This window comes from Lepidochelys kempii, chromosome 4 (assembly GCF_965140265.1).
Source record: "Lepidochelys kempii isolate rLepKem1 chromosome 4, rLepKem1.hap2, whole genome shotgun sequence".
Classification (NCBI taxonomy): Eukaryota; Metazoa; Chordata; order Testudines; family Cheloniidae; genus Lepidochelys; species Lepidochelys kempii.
Genome location: NC_133259.1, coordinates 105869927 through 105889891, shown reverse-complemented (window position 1 = coordinate 105889891; position 19965 = coordinate 105869927). Strand labels below are relative to the sequence as shown.

The 19965-nt window shown below is 43.4% G+C and overlaps 1 protein-coding gene across 3 annotated transcripts in view; it reads right to left on the bottom strand.

Annotated features, from left to right (window-relative positions):
• Window positions 1–14322: 14322 nt before the first annotated feature.
• The window catches only part of LGI2 (leucine rich repeat LGI family member 2), a 52134-nt gene continuing 46491 nt past the window's right edge, over window positions 14323–19965 (bottom strand). For 2 of the 3 annotated variants that reach the window (XM_073342380.1, XM_073342379.1), the window contains exon 8: window positions 14324–19845. In XM_073342380.1, the coding sequence (XP_073198481.1) occupies window positions 19028–19845 (818 nt within the window). In that variant the 3' untranslated portion in view covers window positions 14324–19027. Of the gene's footprint in view, window positions 19846–19965 lie in introns of all 3 variants that reach the window. The other variant, XM_073342378.1, reaches the window with a different exon arrangement.

Here is a 19965-nt window from a genome sequence, read left to right as displayed (position 1 = left end):
ATAATGTTGGTTTCACTTTCTGATAAGGTCAGCGTTACAGGCTGCTATAGATGCAAGGAAGTTGAGAATGCTCATTGACCCTATTCAGCTGATGTTCCCTATGCTGAATCTAGATTAAGCTCAGAAGACATCTGAAAGTCTATGGAAGATCAACATATATATAATGCCTTATATTTTGTATGAGCCCTTCCATGTGAGGGGGTATAGAGCATTTTGTATACTAGATGCTTTTGTATGATTGACTTTCCAAAAACTGTACTTCAAACTAAGAACAACAAGAGGGAGTGAATCACAGTGAAATACAAAACCTTTCACCAACAATAATAATTCTTTGCACTTCTCTAGCACCTTTCATCGAATAGGATCTAATGCCACTTGATAATGACTCAGGCTGGTAATGACTGAATCACACCAACACGTATGGAGACTGATCTAGCTTCTCAGTTCTACAGCTGGTTTCTTTAGGTCAAGTCAGGGCTGAAGCACAGTGCTGGGAAATTTATACTGTTACTGCTCACAGTGGACCTATTCTGTGGGTAATCTGAGGGCTTCTTTCTTCAGATCCGTTAATTGACCACCTTTTACAAGCACTAAATTCGCACAAAAAGATCTAAGAACAATAAATCTTGCTTTAAATTAGCTAACGATCAGGACTAAAGCCTTGTACTGACCCCGGAAGCAGACTGTGAGCCAGTGGAAGGAACAGAGGATGGGGCAATATGATCACAGTGGCCTGTCCCTTTGAGGCGTTAGGTGGCTGTATGTGGCACAGACTGGGAGTCCCTGGACTGTTTTACGTTCAACCTCAAGTGCACTGCACTCAAACAGGCTGCACAGCCTCCTTCTAAAGGGAAGAAAAAGTGGGTTACTTGAAGAGTGTCAACTCTGCGTAGTCCCACTTGTGGGATCAAGGCATCTGCACCTGGAATCTTCTAGAGAGCGGAGCAGCTCATTCGCTCCCACTCACTCCCCTCCCTTGTGCAGGTTTCTGAGGGCATTAATGGGGGGACAGCCCCAACTCTCTATCAGTTCCTTCTAACCACCAAAAGCGCAGCGAGTTTGGACTGATTACACACAGGGTTCTTGATGCTTCCCCTATCATTTTCTCTTTTCTTCTGCCTTTTGTGGGGGTATTACTGTTTGCAGTTAGATTGTCAGTTTCTGAGTAGCTTTTATGTATTGAAAAATAAAGGGTGTCCGTATGGTGTGGGCATCATCTGGGCCTCCAGGAATTGAAGGCCACCTCAGACCCTTGCTGACAGGAAGGTTGTTTGGGTCCCGTCAACTAAGTTTGACAATGTGTATAGGCAGCAGTGACTCTGGACGGGACTGTCCCTAGCAGGCGCGGAGCCCAGGACAAATCAGCTTTCCCACTAGTCTCCTCGCCTGTTGTGCGCACCCACCCAACCGCCTCTCGCCTCCTTGGTGTCTGCCCGCCGGCCACTCGCCTCCTCACCCGCCTGCTCGCCACTTGCCTCCCTGCTAGTTTCCTTCCCATCTGTCCGGGCCACCTGCCTGCCTCCTCACCCACTCCCACCTGCCACTCGCATCCTCATTCGTCTCCTCTCCCCACCTGCCTCCTCACCTGAATATTGGGACAAATGGCATCTCCATCGTACATTGGTCAGGACAAAGGGCTAAATAACAGGACAGTCCCAATTTTATCAAAGCGCAGGCCTCCCAAAGCGTGGGGCCCAGAGTGGTCGCCCCGATTCGCTCTATCCAAAGGTCACTCTGGAGACTGACCTGTAGCTAGGTAGCCTCTGTAGTGAGAGCAGAACAGCAAGACAGAGTATCCTGCACCAGTTGAAGCATAATTTCCTGACAGGGTACGTCATTAATCCATTGGTAACCACCAGCCCACTGTCTCTTTCAGTGTTCAGCCAAGCAGGAGTGGAAAGGCCTCCCTCTGCAGACAGTATATGTCTTCTTCAAGCAGAGAGCTCACTGTTGAGCAATATAAGACCTATTCTACTCCTACCCAGCCCATGGTGAATATGTTATTTCAGCTATACTGCAAAGGTTTTCTGACCTGAAGTGTGAAAGACCAGGAACACCTGAACAGTTGTTTGGTGTGCGCAGCAGAGCACATATTGTGTGAATTCTCCTTTTTACCTCTCTTGAATTTCCATCTCTTTTCCTGTACTGTTATGACAATAATTTCTTAATTTGATTGCAATGAATATTACTGGAGAAAATCCAAATGTATTTACACAGGGATTTGAATTCATTGTCATGGGAGGAAATGCAAATATTTTGGTGGTAAATGTCAAAAGACAAAATAGATCTCTCTTGTAAAAGATGTAAATACAATCAAATGCTTTGTAGTCAGTTTATGAAGTTGAGTGTTATTTTGCTATTTCTGTAAGTTGTAAATGCCAGTATGTTCCGCATAACCTTGCATGTTATTGAAAAGAGCTTCAGTTTGCTTTGCTTCTGTCTTTTGCCATGACCCTCAATACTGTATTTCACTGCACCTGCAGAAATGGATCTCATTTTATGTGTGTGCTTGATAAAACTTTAACATCTTTGTATGCGTATGTGTGAAAGTGTGCGTGGGTGTTAGGAAAGAGAAGGAGAAGCAGTAACAAAGGTAAGGAGAGAAAAACCTTTACAAAACCTTTTATCCCCCTGATTTTTGCAGTGTTTTAGTAGGGATGCAGCATCCAACATTGAATGTTTTAAACAATTTTTAAAAGAGTTTTTTTAGTTTGGGGTTTGATTTGTTTGATGCCAGAGAACAAGCTTAAGCAGGAAAATATGTTGTCTAAAAGAAGAAAGCAACACAGCCCACAACCAAAACTATGCATTCCACTTGAGGAGTGGGAAATGCACTAACTGGTCAGCAATGGGAGGGTACGTAGCCTTTTGTAGAGGCTAGTATATGATAGTATGTACATAAGTGTGTCTATGTAATACCCTTGATCATGGGGAGTATCAGCAAAGACAAAAGCACAGAAGGTACATTTAGACCATTTGCTCCTTCCTAGTACCCAAATTCAGCTGACAGAGAGAAGTGAATGCCTTTAGCAGAACTGTGCGGTTGTTAGGTCTGCTACCTATTTGGCCTTTATACCTAACGTGGTTTTCAAATTTGTGCTTATTAAACAATTGATTTTAAAACATTTTGGCACCATGAAAAATATGAAAGTGTAACGTTACCTGCATATTTAGGTGAGGAAATGAGAAGCACTGGACTAAGTGATCACAGAATGACTAGCTTTCTACTTGTACTACATTACCATTTCATATTGCAAATATTATTTTACTTTTGGCATGTGTTCTGGGACTTTTTTTGACACCACCTTTGATCCATGGATTTCTAGCATCTGTCTATCCCCCACAACATGGGTGCTGAATCTAATATGGACTGAATAGAACAGGAGTTAGTAGATGCAATGAATACTTAGGCACAGTCAGGGAACTTGGAGAATGAGTCTAGAGAAGAACAATAGACAAAGAGAGCAGAGGAATTAATCCCTAGTGAAGGCTTGCTTCCTGCATGAATATGCAATATTTCTCATTATGAGGATTTCTTGGGGTTTTGGATACCTCACATTGCAATCCTCATATGGAAAGTTGATTAAGATCAGCTCCTTCCTTTTTCCCATCTCAGCCCAGAACAGGATCTCAAACCCCCAAAGGCCAAAAGTCATGGGACTGGCCCAAATATTTTTTTTTAAACATTATCTTGTGGTTTTTGGTCTGTGCTTTGATTTATTTGAACTCCCCGGCCACTCCTAGAGTTTCTATCCGAGAGAGACAGTTACTGCTGTGGAATCCTATGGGGAGAATGGCAGTTGCTCCAGGCCCTGTGGCCCAAATCATTTCAGGGTTCATAGCTTAACACAGTAATCTTCACTTTAAAAAAATCAACTAGTATCCAGTACTGATTATGGATCACACATTTAGTATGTTCTTGGTGAGAAATACTGTGCAATAGTAGCCCACTGCATTAGGTATAAGCTACAATTTCCAAACGCGATCAAGATGAAATGTTCTATATGGTAATCAAAGTCTCAGCCACTTACCCTCGTTCTATTAGATGGAATATATGGGCCAAAAGAATCAAAGGTGTTAACATGATCCTTTCACTGTCCATCATTAAACAGCATTAAACCAGGGTCAGGGTTTGGTTTACAGAGATCTCAGCCTGCTTAGTACCATGGCAAACACCATTAAAAGTATTTTTAACTTTTTATTAAAAATACAGAAAAGAAGGGAGGGGAAAGGTTAAAGCATTTGAAATATAGAGTATTAAAAAAGGCTTTCAATTTTAACAACATTCCTTGCTTCCTTCCCTTTAGCTGGAGAGAGTTTTTAAAAGGAACACTCCCCACCCCACACACACACACACTTAACCACTTATTCGGTGGTAATAATTGTTCTTTTTGGGGAGGAGAGAAGTGGGTTGAGATGGGCTGGAGCTGTTATTGCAGAACTCCAATCCCATTTCCTAAAAGACAAAACCAGACAAACACACACAAGAGGGGAGAGAAAAGAGAGAACATGAAGCTTCTGTCTCTGGTGTTTACTCCAATGTTTAATTTGTGCCAGGGCTTACCTCTAGGCTTGGCCATTCATAGCCCTAGCACCTCTGGGCTTGCTGCCTGAGTTATGTAAAAGTAAAAAAAAATTGCTTGCACCCCAGCACCTCTTTTATTACAAATTAAGCAATGGTTGCCTCTCATTTGCAGCCTCACTGTTGGAGTATAGTCTTGGCTGACTAAACAAAAGGCAAAAGGAGAGTGATAGGAAAAGAAAGAAAGAAAGAAAGCTGGGGTTGGGGGGGGGAAAGGACATACAAAGTGGGATGTGTGTGTGTGACAAAATCTCACATCCCAGATGGTGTTTGGGATTTAGCTGAGGCTAGTCGGGTGGAGGTGGCAATATCATCCAGGTTCCTCTCTCTGTTCTGCTCAGAACATCTCTTGGGATCAGGACAATGAAGGCCCAGTGGTTTTATGGTAGATCCTGGGGTCCCAGGGGATGGTGGAGGTGGCAGATATGATGGTAAAGCTCACTGCAGTGGTTGTTGGCAGGCAGCTTCTTTCTTCTACTTGATTTTTTTCCTTTAAAGTCTTTTCTTTTCAAAGAATCGTAGAAATGTAGGGCTGGAAAGGACCTCAAAAGGTCATCAAGTCTAGCCCCTTGCATTGAGGCAGGGCCAAGTAAATCTAGATCATCCCTGACGGGTGTTTGTCCAAGCTGTTCTTAAAAACCTCCAACAACAGGGATTCCACAATCTGCCTTGGAAGCCTGTTCCAGAACTTAACTACCCTTAACTATTAGGCCATGTCTACACTATGAAAGTACTCTGATTTTACAGAAGTCGATTTCGGAGAACAGATTGTATAAAGTTGAGTGCATGCATCCACACTAAGCACATTAATTCAGTGGTGTGCGTCCACAGTACCGTGGCAAGCGTCGACATTCCAAGCGGTGCACTGTGGGTAGCTATCCCGAAGTCCCTGCTGCCCATGGGAATTCTGGGCTGAGCTCCCAATGCCTGATGGAGCCAAAAATTTGTTGCGGGTGGTTATGGGTAAATGTCGTCAGTCAACCCTCCCTCCCTCCATAAAAGCAACAGCAGACAATCATTTTGCGCCCTTTTCCCTGGATTGCCCGAGCAGACGCCATAGCACGGCAAGTATGGAGCCTGTTCAGCTCGCCGCAGCAGTTATGACCATAGTAAACACCTCGCACATTATCGTGCAGTTTATGCAGAACCAGCACCTGAAAAAACAGGCAAGGAGGTGTGATAAGGACATGAACACAGATTTCTCTAAAACCGCGTTCCCCAGCAATTTGGAGATCATGGTATTACTGGGGCAGGCTCATGCTGTGCAACACCGATTCTGGGCCCGGGAAACAAGCACAGAGTGGTGGGACCGCATAGTGTTGCGGGTTTGGGATGATTCCCAGTGGCCCCGAAACTTTCGCATGCGTAAGGGCACTTTCATGGAACTTTGTGACTTGCTTTCCCCTGCCCTGAAGTGCAAGAATACCAAGATGAGAGCAGCCCTCCCAGTTCACAAGCGAGTGGCAATAGTCCTGTGGAAGCTTGCAACTCCAGACAGTTACCGGTCAGTTAGTAATCAATTTGGAGTGGGCAAATCTACTGGGGGGGTTGCTGTGATGCAAGTAGCCAACGCAATCATTGAGCTGCTGCTATCGAAGGTAGTGACTCTGGGAAATGTGCAGGTCATACTAGATGGGATTCCCAAACAGTGGTGGGGCTATAGACGGAACGCATATCTAAATCTTGGGACCGGACCACCAGGGCAGCCAGTACATAAACCGCAAGGGATACTTTTCAGTGGTGCTACAAGCACTGGTGGATCACAAGGGACGTTTCACCAACATCAATGTGGGATGGCCGGGAAAGGTTCATAACGTTTGCGTCTTCAGGAACTCTTAAACAGCTGCAGAAAGGGATTTACTTCCCAGACCAGAGAATAACTGTTGGGGATGTTGAAATGCCTATAGTTATCCTTGGGGACCCAGCCTACCCCTTAATGCCATGGGTCATGAAGCCGTACACAGGTACCCTGGACAGTAGTCAGGAGCTGTTCAACTATAGGCTGAGCAAGTGCAGAATGATGGCAGAGCGTGCATTTGGATGTTTAAAGGGTCACGGGCGCAGTTTACCGACTCGCTGAGACCTCAGCAAAACCAGCATTCCCAGTGTTATTGCTTCTTGCTGTGTGCTCCACAATCTCTGTGAGAGTAAGGGGGAGATGTTTATGGCGGGGTGGGAGGTTGATGCAAATTGCTGGCCTCTGAATACGTGCAGCCAGACACCAGGGCGGTTAGAAGAGCACAGCAGGAAGCGGTGCACATCAGAGAAGCTTTGAAAACCAGTTTCCTGACTGGCCAGGCTACAGTGTGACACTTCTGTTTGTTTCTTCTTGATAAAAACCCGCCCCCTTGGTTGGCTCTAAATTCCCTGTAAACCACCCGCCCTCCCCCCTTCGATCACAGCTTGCTTGCATAGGAAATAAAGTCACTATTGTTTAAAAAACATTTATTCTTTATTTATTGATTATAAACATAGGGAGATAACTCACAAGGTAGCCCAGGTGGGGTGTGGGAGAAGGGTAGGAGGGAAGGAAAAGGCCATTTTAAAACTTGTTGAATGACAGCCTTCTGTTGCTTGGGCTGTCCATGGGGCAGAGTGGTTGGGTGCCCGGAGCCTCCCCCGACCCGCGTTCTTGGGCATCTGGGTGGGGAGGCTGTGGAACTTGGGGAGGAGGGAGGGCGGTTAAGCAGGGGCTGCAGCGGCAGTCTGTGATCCTGCTGCTGTTCATGAACATCCACCAGATGCCGGAGCATGTCCGTTTGATCCCGCAGTATCCCCAGCATTTCCTCATGCCTCCTCTGATCTTCCTGCCGCCACCTCTCCTCATGTTCGTCGGCCGCTTTCCTGTACTCTGCTATTGTGTCCCTCCACACATTCTGCTGAGCTCTGTCAGTGCCGGACGACTGCATGAGCTCAGAGAACATTTCATCGCGCGTGCGTTTTTTTTGCCGCCTTATCTGAGATAGCCTTTGGGACGGAGGAGGGAGGCTTCAAACATGTGCTGGAGGAAAAAAAGGGAGTGAAGTATTCAAAAAGATACATTTTACAGAACTATGGCTATACTCTCTCACGGTAAACACCACTATTCACATTACATAGCACATGTGATTTTGGTACAAGGTCGCATTTTGCATCTTATATTGAGTGCCTGCGGCTTTGGTGTTAGAGATCACACACGCAGAGCCGGGCAACAGAATTCGGCTTGCAGGCGGCCATGGTAAGCCATAGTCTTTCGGCTTCTGCAACCTTCGTAACAGCAGCACCCTCCGCTCCCATACCAACCAAAGCACATTGAGTTGGCCATTTAGTGCTGTGGTTTTCCTGTTAACGTGCAGCAGCAGAAACCAAACTAACCCCCCGCCCATCCAATTCTCTGGGATGATCGCTTTACCCCTTACCCCACCGCGAGGCTGGTATCAGGGAAGATCCCTGCTAGCCAGACGCGAACAGCTCAGCGCCAATGCCCTCCCCCCAACCACCATGTGGCTAACTGCGGGGAGGATTTCTTTTCAGCCACAGGCAAACAGCCCAGTAGGAACGGCCACCTCTGAAAGTCCCCTTAATTAAATTCCCCTATTTCAACCAGGTTACCATGAACGATATCACTCTCCTGAGGATAACACAGAGAGATAAAGAACGGATGTTGCTTGAATGCCAGCAAACACCAGGACCATAAGCTGTCAGGCTTTGTCATGCAGTGATACCAGATTACTTGCTCCTAGCATGACGTGGTAAAGTGTCCTACCATGGAGGATAGAATAAGGCTGCTCTCCCCAGGAACCTTCTGCAAAGGCTTTTAGAGTACCTCCTGGAGGATTTCTAGTCCAGACACATTAATAGACTTTTCCAGTAGCTGTACTGACCACGAATGCATCCCAAGTCCTCAGGGCTATTTAATCATTAAAAAAATGCTTGCTTTTATAACATGTATTACATTTAAAAAGGTGCACTCACCAGAGGTCCCTTTTCTGGCTTCATTGGGATGGGAGGGTATTTCAGTCAGGGTGATAAAAAGATCCTGGCTGTCAGGGAGAACGGTGTGCTCTCCTCAAGCTCGTCCTCCTCCTCATCTTCCCCGTCCGCAAAATCCTCAGGCATGGCGGAGAGTACCCCATCATCAGAGTTCACAGACAGAGGTTGGGTAGTGGTGGCACCTCCCCCCCAGAATTGCATGCAGCTCAGCATAGAAGCGGCATGTCTGGGGCTCTGTCCCGGAGCGTCTGTTTGATTCTTTGGTTTTCTGGTACGCTTGTCTGAGCTCGTTAAGTTTCACACAGCACTGTGTTGCGTCCCTGCTGTAGCCTCTGTCCTTCATGGCCTCGGAGATTTTTTTTAAATGTTTTGGCATGTCATCTTTTGGAACGTAGTTCTGATATCACAGATTCCTCTCCCCATACAGCGATCAGATCCAGTACCTCCCGTGCGGTCCATGCTGGAGCTCGTTTTCGATTCTGGGACTGCATGGTCACCTGTGCTGATGAGCTCGCCTGGCCAAACAGGAAATGAGATTCAAAAGTTCCCGGGGCTTTTCCTGTGCACCTGGCCAGTGCATCCGAGTTGAGAGTGCTGTCCAGAGCGGTCACAATGGTGCACTGTGGGTTAGCTCCCAGAGGCAAATACCTTCTAATTGAGTCCACACTAACTCTAATTTGAAACGATGATGTCGATTTCAGCGCTAATCCCCTCATTGGGGAGGAGTACAGAAATAGGTTTTAAGAGCCCTTTATGTTGAAAAAAATGGCTTCGTTGTGTGGACAGGTGCAGGGTTAATTCAATTTAACGCTGCTAAATCTGACATAAACTCATAGTGTAAACCAGGCCTTAGAAAGCTTTCCTAATCACTAACCTAAACTCTCCCTTGCTGCAAATTAAACCCATTGCTTCTTGCCCTACCTTCAGTGGACTTGGAAAACAGTTAATCACAGTCCTTTGTAACAGCCCTTAACATATCTGAAGCATGTTATCAGGTCCCCCTTCAGTCTTCTTTTCCGAAGACTAAACATACCTAGTTTTTTAACGTTTCCTCATAGGTCATGTTTTCTAAACCGATCATTTTTGTTGCTCTTCTCTGGACTCGCTCCTGTTTGTCCACATCTTTCCTAAAGCACCCAGAACAGGACACCATGCTCCAACTGAGGCCTCCCCAGTGAGGAGTAAGAAGCCCAAAAAGGAGCTATGGGTGGAATTGCGCATTCCATCGTTATTTTGCCCTCTAAGTAGGCCTAACTTGCAATGCACCAAGTTTGGGCCATTAATTTTCAGTCCCACATCTCTTGTGTTCTTGGTGCAATTTTAACAATCCTTGAATTTTATCAGTAGGCCTTTTTATTTGAACTAATGCAATTTTTCTCTTTTGTACCTTTTCCCATCAACATTTGTTGTAATAAGTTCCTGTGATATCTTATGAACTTCCACTCACTTCTTACATTTGAGCTCACCATGAGGCTAAATTTGTAGGCTCAATTATTACAACAGCCCTCATTTACATCCCACTATCCATCAACCTTTGGGCACACCACTTCACCACCCTGGCAGGAACAGAAGGGATGTATATGTAAGGCTTGCTGTCATTAGCATACAGCTGCCACTGCAGCCCATGCTTCCTCCAGGCTGTCTTCCATTAAACATGTGAAGTCTGGAACCATATACTTAACCAATAATGAATGGTAAATACTTTATTAACCACTGACCTTGTATTTACCAGAATGAATTAGAGAAATAATTGCAAGAGAACTCCTGCAGCTGGAACATGATTCAACCCTTGATAGGACTGCTGAGTTAGTTAAAAGAATTGAAAAAGCCATTAAAGTTAGAAAATCATCACTTCTCACACAATCCAGCACTAATGTGCCAGCAGGAAATAGAAATGATATTCAGAGGGGAGAAAAAAAGCCACAATTGCAAATGAACAAAAATGCAGGCTTCATTACCAAAAGCAAAGTACAATTATTTTAGCATGGTGATGACAGTCTGCCCAAAATGCCCTTCAAAAATGCAAATTGCAAACAATGGACTGAAAAGGGCATTTTGCTAAAGTGTGGAGATCCTGCACAGATTAATTATCACTTCGGGTGACTCTGAAGAATAAAGTGACGTAGATTTTGTTCTCTCTGTGACCTCAGGAATAAGCAGAGGCCAAACATGCACTGTAATTAGCAGCAAAAATATTTAATAGACTCAACCTGCATATTCTCTCATTCCTGAACCTTCAGCTTTATTTAAAAGCAAATAATGTAGGCTCCTGGCACAAGGTCGTTCACTGCTAGGGTGCCTCCTCCTGGCATCAGCTCCTTCCAGGTTTGACACTCCCTTTCGTCACTCATTTGTATGCCCCACAGCCTCCTCAGAGTGTTCACTCTTTGTGGCTTGGCCCCTCCAGATAGATCACTATGTGTTTTCCCCTTTCAAAGGGGGGTAATCAAAGTCTCTCCATATAAACAGTCTCAGGTAGCTTTCCTATTCAATGCCCTGACTGTGCCACTTCCCCAGGGGATGGTAGAGGAACCAAGGTGGGCCCACCTGCCCACTACTCTAGATTATAGCTCAGGGACCCTACAATCTGTAGTCAAGGTCTGCACTGTCCCAAACCTCACTGCTTTTCCCAGGTCTGCTTTGTACTTTGTCTCTATCAGGTTCCTTCTTCACCCTCCTCTGGGTATACCCTTCAGTCAGGGCCAGGATCCCAGGGCTTCTATTAGCCTCCTGGTTTCTGCCTTTCCCTCTCTAAGCACAGAAAGTGACTACAGGCCTTCTGTTCTCAGCTTCCTAGCTTCATACCAGCCCAGCCTACATCTGCCCAGCTGAGCTTTATCTTCCATTAGGGTTTGTATAGCCATCCTAATTCTCCCCCAGGTGTGGCCTATTAGGTTAATTTGCCCCTTCCAAGCAACCTTAACCCTTCAGGTGAGTGGGCACTACATCACAGCTCCCCACACATCTAGCCTGTTACTAATCCTTGTTACTTTTTTCTCCACATTTCGAAAATCTGACCCTTCCTTTCCCTCCTATTGGCTGAAGCACTTCTCTACTGCCTGGTTATCTCTAGTCTTGTCTACTGTAGCCTCCTCCTCTCCAGTCTCCCTTCAGCCCTTATTGCTTCCTTTCAATCCATCAAAAACATTACAGAAAACTTATCTTTCTTGTCTACCAGTCAGACCACAGCACTCCCCCCATCTTCGGATTATTCTGACAATATCAAGTCCATAAACATCCTTGCCTTCAAGGCCCTGCATAACATCTTGGCTCTCCTCTCCTGTGATGTTGCCTCTGGTCGTTTTTCACTCTGAACAAGGATATCAACCTCAACAAGCCCTTTGGCTTCTTTTTACACTGCTGTCTTTGTACATTTTTCTGTGGAATGACCTCTAATTCCCCTGTGCACCAGGCCACCACTTTTCCTCATTTAGAGCCCTCTTGAAGACCCATTTCTTCAGTGCGGGAGGAGGGATTGAAAATATTAGATTTAAAAAAATTATCTAGGGCAGGAATTCTCCAAATATTTTAATAGTGTAGACCACAACTTAAAAGAGAGGTGGTCTTCTGGACACCTCTCCTCCCTTTCGTTTTCTCATAGAACACCTCCTCCCATATTTATGATTCTGGATGATTTATGTACCATACAGTAATGACAGCAATTGGTTACATGGAAAAGTAATACTAGGAAAGTGTCTCAGGTATTCTTAGCTGTCTATTCATGTGCTGAAGCAGCTAGAAACAAGAAGGAGGAGCCAGCACCATGTGAGCAGTCAGTATTTTCATAGCTTTCAAGGACAGAAGGGAGCATTAAATAATCTAGCAAGAACTTCAACCTTTGCAGACCACAGGTGATCCATGGATTTGAGAGGCATTGATTAGTGACAATTCCTTCTTGTAGGTTTCTCAAGAGTGGGGCTTTACGCATCAGGTAGATGAAAAGGCCCTAAAGCTACCTGCAGTGAGAAATAGGACTAGAAGCCTTAGAGAAAGACTTTAGGAAACACTAGGCAGCAGGATCTGATTTTTGGGAAAGAAATAGTGAGCCCACCAAAAGAATGTATAAACTGTGGGGAAAGACATGTTTTGATTTAAGCATATGTTCAAACTGTGATGTTATTTTAGTAAACAAGGCCCCAAGGAGTGGTGTTATTTGACTTGCAAGGCTCTGACAGCTTTTGAGAAGCCAAGAAGGGGAAACTGAGGCAACAGCACGGTCTGACAGTAGCTCAAGTAAAATCTTGTTTGATGCAAAAGACATTTGTGGTACTCTAAGTCTGATCATATATTATAAGGGACTAGGGCATAGACATTCTGGCCTAGGAGTCACAGCTGGGCTGGAGTCCACAGTAGTCAGTGAGCAGGGGTCAGAGAAATCTTTGGAGGCAGGTTTAATAAGCCAGAGTCAGTGTCAAAGTCAGGCCAGCATCAGAGACCAGAGGTTGTACCAAGCTGTAATCAGGAGGCAGGAATAAGGGTCAGAGTCAGAGATCAGTGGTAATACCTGGCTAGAGTCAAACATCAGGCGGTTAGGTGTGGAATCACAGCAGACCCAAAGTCTGTATCATTGCCTAGACAACTTTCTGGGCCACCCTCAGGGTTAGATAGGGTGATTGGCCAATCAGTGGGCCGCAGAGTACTGTCACACTAACTCTCTTGGGTGGTACTTCCTGTGGTTCCTGTTCTCCAAAGTGCTATCTGTTTATAGCACCATATGAGCTCCTGAGGGCACTGTGCAAATGTTAGCTGTCCCAGCCTCTACAGTGCTAGGTTCTAGTCCCCACATCCTTACCTACATAATGCTAAAGCGAATTGAGCTATGTTCGAAAAACAGAAGGGGGTGGTGGGAGACAGAATGGCTCTAGAGTTGCCTCAGAAAAAGGGTCAAGTTTTTGGATATGATGTATTTAATGATGACATTTCAACATTTATTCTTGTTTTATCCAAATAATGTAAAAGAATTCAGCAAGTCATAAGGAAGAGTAAATTTCAGATACAAACACCCATAAGGACACCCATAAGGTTATTTTAGAGTTTGGTTACTACTATACCTCTTAATTATAAATGTAGGAAGTCTACTTAACTATTTTACAGTTTGAAAGTTCTGTCTTTAAAAAAATAAAAGTAAAAAAAATCTGAAGATGAGTTACATTTAATGCTAACTGAATTGATCAGGAAATAGTAGCTGCAGTATACATGTGATAACACTAGGGTGGGGTGAGGAAAGTGTGAAGAACTGAGATACCAGCAAGATGTTGGAGATCTGAGTTACTTGGAGAAAAAAAAGCACCTTAAGTCTACTCATTTTTCATTACTGCAGCCAAAATACAACACTGGGTCTTTCTGCACAGAGTGAATAATAGAAATCAGAGATGGAAAAGATTTGTTAGGTCAGCTAGCGAGTTCCCTTGATGGTACAAGATATATTGCTTTCTCCATTCTTGTTTTAAATATTTTAAGTGGTAGAGTTTCCACCATTACTTGTGGGAGCCATAGCTCACTACCTATCATCTGGTCAACATGCCTCCCTTAATAAGACTGTAATGCAGCGTCTGTTACATGCTTCTTAGCACCGTGCTTTCATGCAGACAAAAAGCAAGAAACAAATCTTTATTTAAAGAGCTACCAGCTTCTGGGTCCGTGTCAGTTTTTCAGCCCTTTCCCATGGTTCTTTTAGCCCACACTCAGTTTAGTCATTAGTACATTGTCATTGTGGGCCAGCTGCACATATGGACACAAGGGCTGGCTTGTCCTTAACATTTGGTAGTAGTAGAGAAGAGACAAAAGATTCTTTGCTCTGCAGCTGACCTGAGGAGAGTTAAGGTTACTGAATCACACATGAAGGATGTCACTCCCATGCTGTCCTTTGGAGCTGTGGTGTTTCTGCACTGGCGTAGATTGTGGATTCAGCAGACTTTGATGTTAATCATAAAGAAAGACCACAGGCTCAGTTCTATGGCTAAGGCTTGGCCAGGTTTATTGTCAATAAGGCATGTTCTCAGTACCCCATCCAGCCAGTCACATGTACATTAACCCATGCATGTCGGTGACCAGGTATCAGCTCAATCAACAGAAGTGTTGACCCCTAGGCAATACAAACCTGCCCCTCCTACCACTCTCCTTTTCTGCATTGATACAAACAAGTTATGTATTACATTCCAGATGTTATCAGTTGCCATCCTTGTACCTTGTGTCTGATATTCAAACAAAACAGCCTCATCCATTATCCTATCATTCCATTTTTATCTTGCAAGGGGCTGTATGTTCCTGTACCATTCTCTTAGGAATATGTTTATGTTACTTAGCTGATTCCTAGTGGTTACTATTCTAACAAGGCCTACTTTGGTTCACAGCCTTACTGTGGTTCATACGTTTAGCCATGCCAAGGGCTCCATCCAGGCCTACAACATGTAGGCTCTATTATCAATGAATCCTGAAGAACTCCAGCGTTTTGTTGGAAATATTCCTTGGAAAATGGAGCTGGGATATCATTACCGCACCACCTCATATTGGGTGCTTCATCTTTCTGAGCAAAAACCCCATCATTTTAATATACAAAGTGCATCATTATTTGTCTCAGTAACTACTTTTTATTCATATAATTAAAGATTACATGTGTATTACTCGCACAGATTAAGTCATTATCTCCTTACCAAAAAGAGCTAAATGTATATACAGCCTTAAAATGCTCTTCCATTGTAGCCTTCATACTGTAGTAAATGTATTTTATATAAATTACTGCATTTTACACACATTTTAAAATACATAAAAACTGTACCAAATGGTACGTTGTGTTATCCTTTGCCAGTGCCCTTCCTGATGTTTCTGATAGTTTCAGTGAAATGATGGGGTATGTGTAGTTTATTTATTACTCAAAACCAAAGTTATAGAGGCAATGGAGATGATATAGTAGCTGTATTTGGATAGACAGAAGAAAATGTGTACTTTATTTTATTGAAGTTTTGCACTTTATGTTTTAGACTCTTGGTTACTTTCACAACAAAATCCAACCCCTCCTTTTATCCCCTTTTTTAATTTCAGTTTTCATGGTTGTGTTATAGATCAGCTCCTTGGAGCAGGAACAGTGGAGACTAGGAATTTCAAGGATCCTTCCCAGATACTACATTTATTTAACAATGGGAGGCTTACTGTAATCCCTTTTCTTCATCCACTTATTTCCCTTCAACCTCCCTCCTAGTTCCTTTGATCTCACTACACCTATTCAGCAGAAAAGGTAGGCCACCTTCCAACTACACACTCACTGCAGAAGCTGTAAAAGGACTGATGATCTCAGCTCTCTGGGCAACTGACCTGTTCAGCAGAAACATCAGTCTACCCAAAGAATCTGTTTTAATCAGTTCTTTAGGTCCAATGGGAATAAGCTAGCCTCTGTAGATCACTTTGTCTCTGTAGCCATGGTTGTAATAATAGGACAATGTTAATTTCACTGGCCCTGATAGTTGAGCCTGAAATCCTCTTCCTTACCCACAAGTGAGTACACCTCACTTCCCCCTCCTCCACTCCCCAAAAAAGATATAGTCTCTTGCCGTGGGGGGTGGTGGTGGGGAATTCCGGACCACCATCATCTCTCTTGAAATCAGGTGCTGGGCTTCAGGATTCATTTTTATTGCCTGTAAGTTTTCTCATTTATGGTTCTTCCCAAATGTGTGATCAGGACCGTGCTCAAAAAGGCCGGTTGTGTACATAACACTGGCAAGGATCCCTGAAAGAAAGAGTTAGCACACGGGGATATGCTCCTCTTGGACAGAAAACGAAAATGTATTTACATTTTCATATTGGATACATATAGAAGAGTGGCTACATTGTGTACAGTGTTTTCTGACGGCTCCTGAATTTAAAGAGCCATCTACATCATGGCTGTACTAGTACAGGAGCGTCTTTAATCGATAAGGCTTCCTCAAGCACGCTGGAATAATGGAAGAAATGTGGTTGGCTGTCAGCCATGTGGTTATCATATCTGAGTCACATAGGACCCATTAATTTAGTCTTAGAAGACCTATTAATACAACTACAAAACAACTGCCTTTAGCAACTAAGGGCCCAGTCATACAATCCTCAGCTCTGACTGAAATCAACAGGAATTGAGGGCCATTAGCACTATGAAGTAGCAGTGCAGGATCACTTAAAGCATCCCCACAGCTTTTATATTTAGATAAAATAAAACCTGGGATTATCCGCTAAGTGGAAAATATTCTTAAATGAAATTTACAAATGTCAATAATATGAACTATGTTTCTGGCAGGCCAGTAATGTTTTGATTTCATATGATCTAGAATATTTTCAATGAAAGCAATGATGCTTCAGGTCATAGGTGGATTATTATTTCAAGGAGAGGAGCTGTCACATCCTAATCCGCTCATGCAGTATTGCTTACATGCTGGGCATCTTTAAACCAGAAGTCAGCAAGAGACATTTACATTTGTAATAACTGGGCATGTTGCTACTTATCCGTGATGAGAAATGTTAGGCTCGCTCAGAGCAGCAAGACTGTGATAACCTTGCCTGGGGAAGGATATTGACCTGTTTCATTTGTTCAGCTTCCTTTACAAAGCCTTATAAATTCCATAGCATGCAGAAAAAAGTCTCATGATAAAGTAGAAAATTTAATATGTGAATCCAAGATGAAAATGTAAAGTGGCATTTGTAGTGGTGAGTCAGAAAAGGACTCTGCTATAATAAAACTGTCTCAAAAGCATGTAGAGAGACATGGCTTCCACCATAAGGCTCTGTTCATGTGGCTGAATGCACAGCCCCTCTCTGTCATCTTGGAAGAGTGACTATGCATGGTGACTATGCCACAACTGACCCATTTGTGATGATGAATAAACACTATAGCCTGCATTCACCCAAAAATGAGTTTAAAAGACTGCTAAATATGGTCCAATAGAGCTTCCATAGTTTGGCATTCCCAGAGCCATTTGTCAGTTGGATAGCGTGGGGTGATCTAAGTGAAAATTCTTAGCTAGCACTGTACTTTTATTGCTAACATTAGCACTAATCTGAGGCAGCTACAACTCCATTGACTTCAGTGGACTTGATTATACCAGAGGAGAATATGGCTTTCATATGGTGGGAGGATCACTCAAAATACAGCTTGCAGTTTTCAGAAATCTAATTTAGGAGATGAGAAACTTTATGGAATGAAATGCTCTCTTTATGTATGGAACAGCTTCAGCACAGGCAACACTAACACAGGCTTCCCTGCACTGACCCATAAGTAAGCTTCAATCTAGATTAAGCAGGACCTCCTCTAAGGGTATGACCACACTTACCGGTGATCAATGTTGCGGTGATTGATCCACCAGGGGTCGATTTAGTAGGTCTAGTGAAGACCTGCTAAATCGACCACAAATCACTCTCCTGTCGACTCCAGTACTCCACCGAAATGAGAAGCATAAGGTAAGTCAATGGGAGAGTTTCTCCTGTCGACCCAGTGCAGTGTAGACACCGCAACAAGTCGACCTAAACTACATCGACTCCAGCTACATTATTCACGTAGCTGGAGTTGCGTAACTTAGGTCGACGTAACCCTGTAGTGTAGACCAGGCCTAAGAGTGACAGAGTAGTTCAGTTTCCATACTCATTAAAATCCTTGGCAGACTACTGAGACTACCAGTAGGGGTGTGAGTTCGTGCCAGTTAGAGAGTTGCATTTGTGAAACAGAGACTTATGAGCTACAAATTGAACTAAGACCAGCTGAGTTCAGATATGCCAGCAAACAACTATCAGCCACTTTCAGTCACTATTGACCTGAAGCTGAAGGGAACCCATTATCTAGAAGTGAAAGGCCCTGTATTTCATTGCCATCCCATCACCCACAGTGATTTTTTTGTATCCATGCTTCCTCTCTGATATCAACAGGAAGAGGTCAAAGAATTTTTAACTTTCCCTCTCATCTAGTATCAATATGAATTAAAACAATGACCTTTGTTTTATTATAAAGAACAAAGAGATGCTGCCCATCAACTGCAAAATGACCAAAAAATGTTTTTGAAGGTTGATGTCAATTTATACAATTCATCAACAAATATGTGCAGTTGACTTTACTCTTAAGTATCATTACTGAAATGTTAGGTTTAAAGGAAAGAATAGTTTCCATGTTTGACATTGTTTTCTCTCCTCTCTTGTTTCTACAAGGTGTCCAATTTAATTCAATTTCTTAGGTAAAATTCACATAGCTGTCTTAGATATCAGAATTAATCCTAATGCATTGCACACTCCTTTGAATAATTACAGGTTTTAAAATGTCTTTAAAAATGGTAAAATGGACATGTCATGCAGTTAACCAAGTCATTGCAATTCCTGGTTAATATGCAAATTCTAAAAGTTCAGAAAACTTCTTACTAGTTCCACAAGTACACCCTATTTTTGGAGATGAATAATCTGTCTTTTTGTTGCTGTTTCTGATAAGTGAAAATGTCTCATTGTACATGAGCTTCACTCCAACAGCCCTCATAAACTCAAGTCAACAATTATATGTTCAAATATCTGTGTGTTTCCTTTAAAACTAGAAACAAAGAAAAAATCTCTTCGATCAGTTGACACAGCTGTGAAAGAGCGAGGTGCCTGCACATAGATTTCTTTAAATAGTCTAAAGAGGTTCTTCTCGTTATCCCACTGATATATCTGGGAGAAGGTGTAGTCACTTCCTAGAGCTAGGTAGTGATTATTCTTAAAGGAGAAAGGCTGCAGTGTCATTGCCCCTCGAGACGGGAGAGCCTGTATCTCCACAAACTGCTTGCTATTCCACTTCATGACTCTGGAGTCACCAATAAACCTTGTGAGCGTTATGTAGAGGCTATTTTGCATCCTGAAGCTCTTCACAGCCAAGACATCCTCCATGTTGGGGATTTCACTGTGTGGGACAAACTTTTTTGAATTTTTGTTCCACTGAAGTATAATGGGAACTTGTGAGCGGCTCGACAGGATTAAATGAGATTTTCCATCTATATCAACAAACTCAGCATCTGTGTCCCTGAACCACTCATGCAGGGACTGGTAAGAGTAGAATCCTTTGTTATTCCATTTATAAACTGTTGACAGACCAGCTTTAGAGCTATCTGCTATGACAAAAAACTTTTCGCTGTCTATCTGAAACAGCTCTATATCATTTGGCTTGGAAATGCGAGAGACCTCTATGTCCTGGAATTTGACAAACTTTGTCCAGCTTTCATCATACTTGTAGATATGTGAGCCACCGAAGAGCTGTGCCACCACCACGAAGACCTGGTCATCGATCAGGATTGCTTTACATCCCACAATGGACTGACCTGTTGCTCAAACAAAAAGCAAAAAATACTAGTACCGTACAATTCAACCACTCAAACAAGGAGAGATTTACTCAGTTCCCTCTTTCTTTATCCCTCATTTTGTTGTCTTAACTGCTGCCA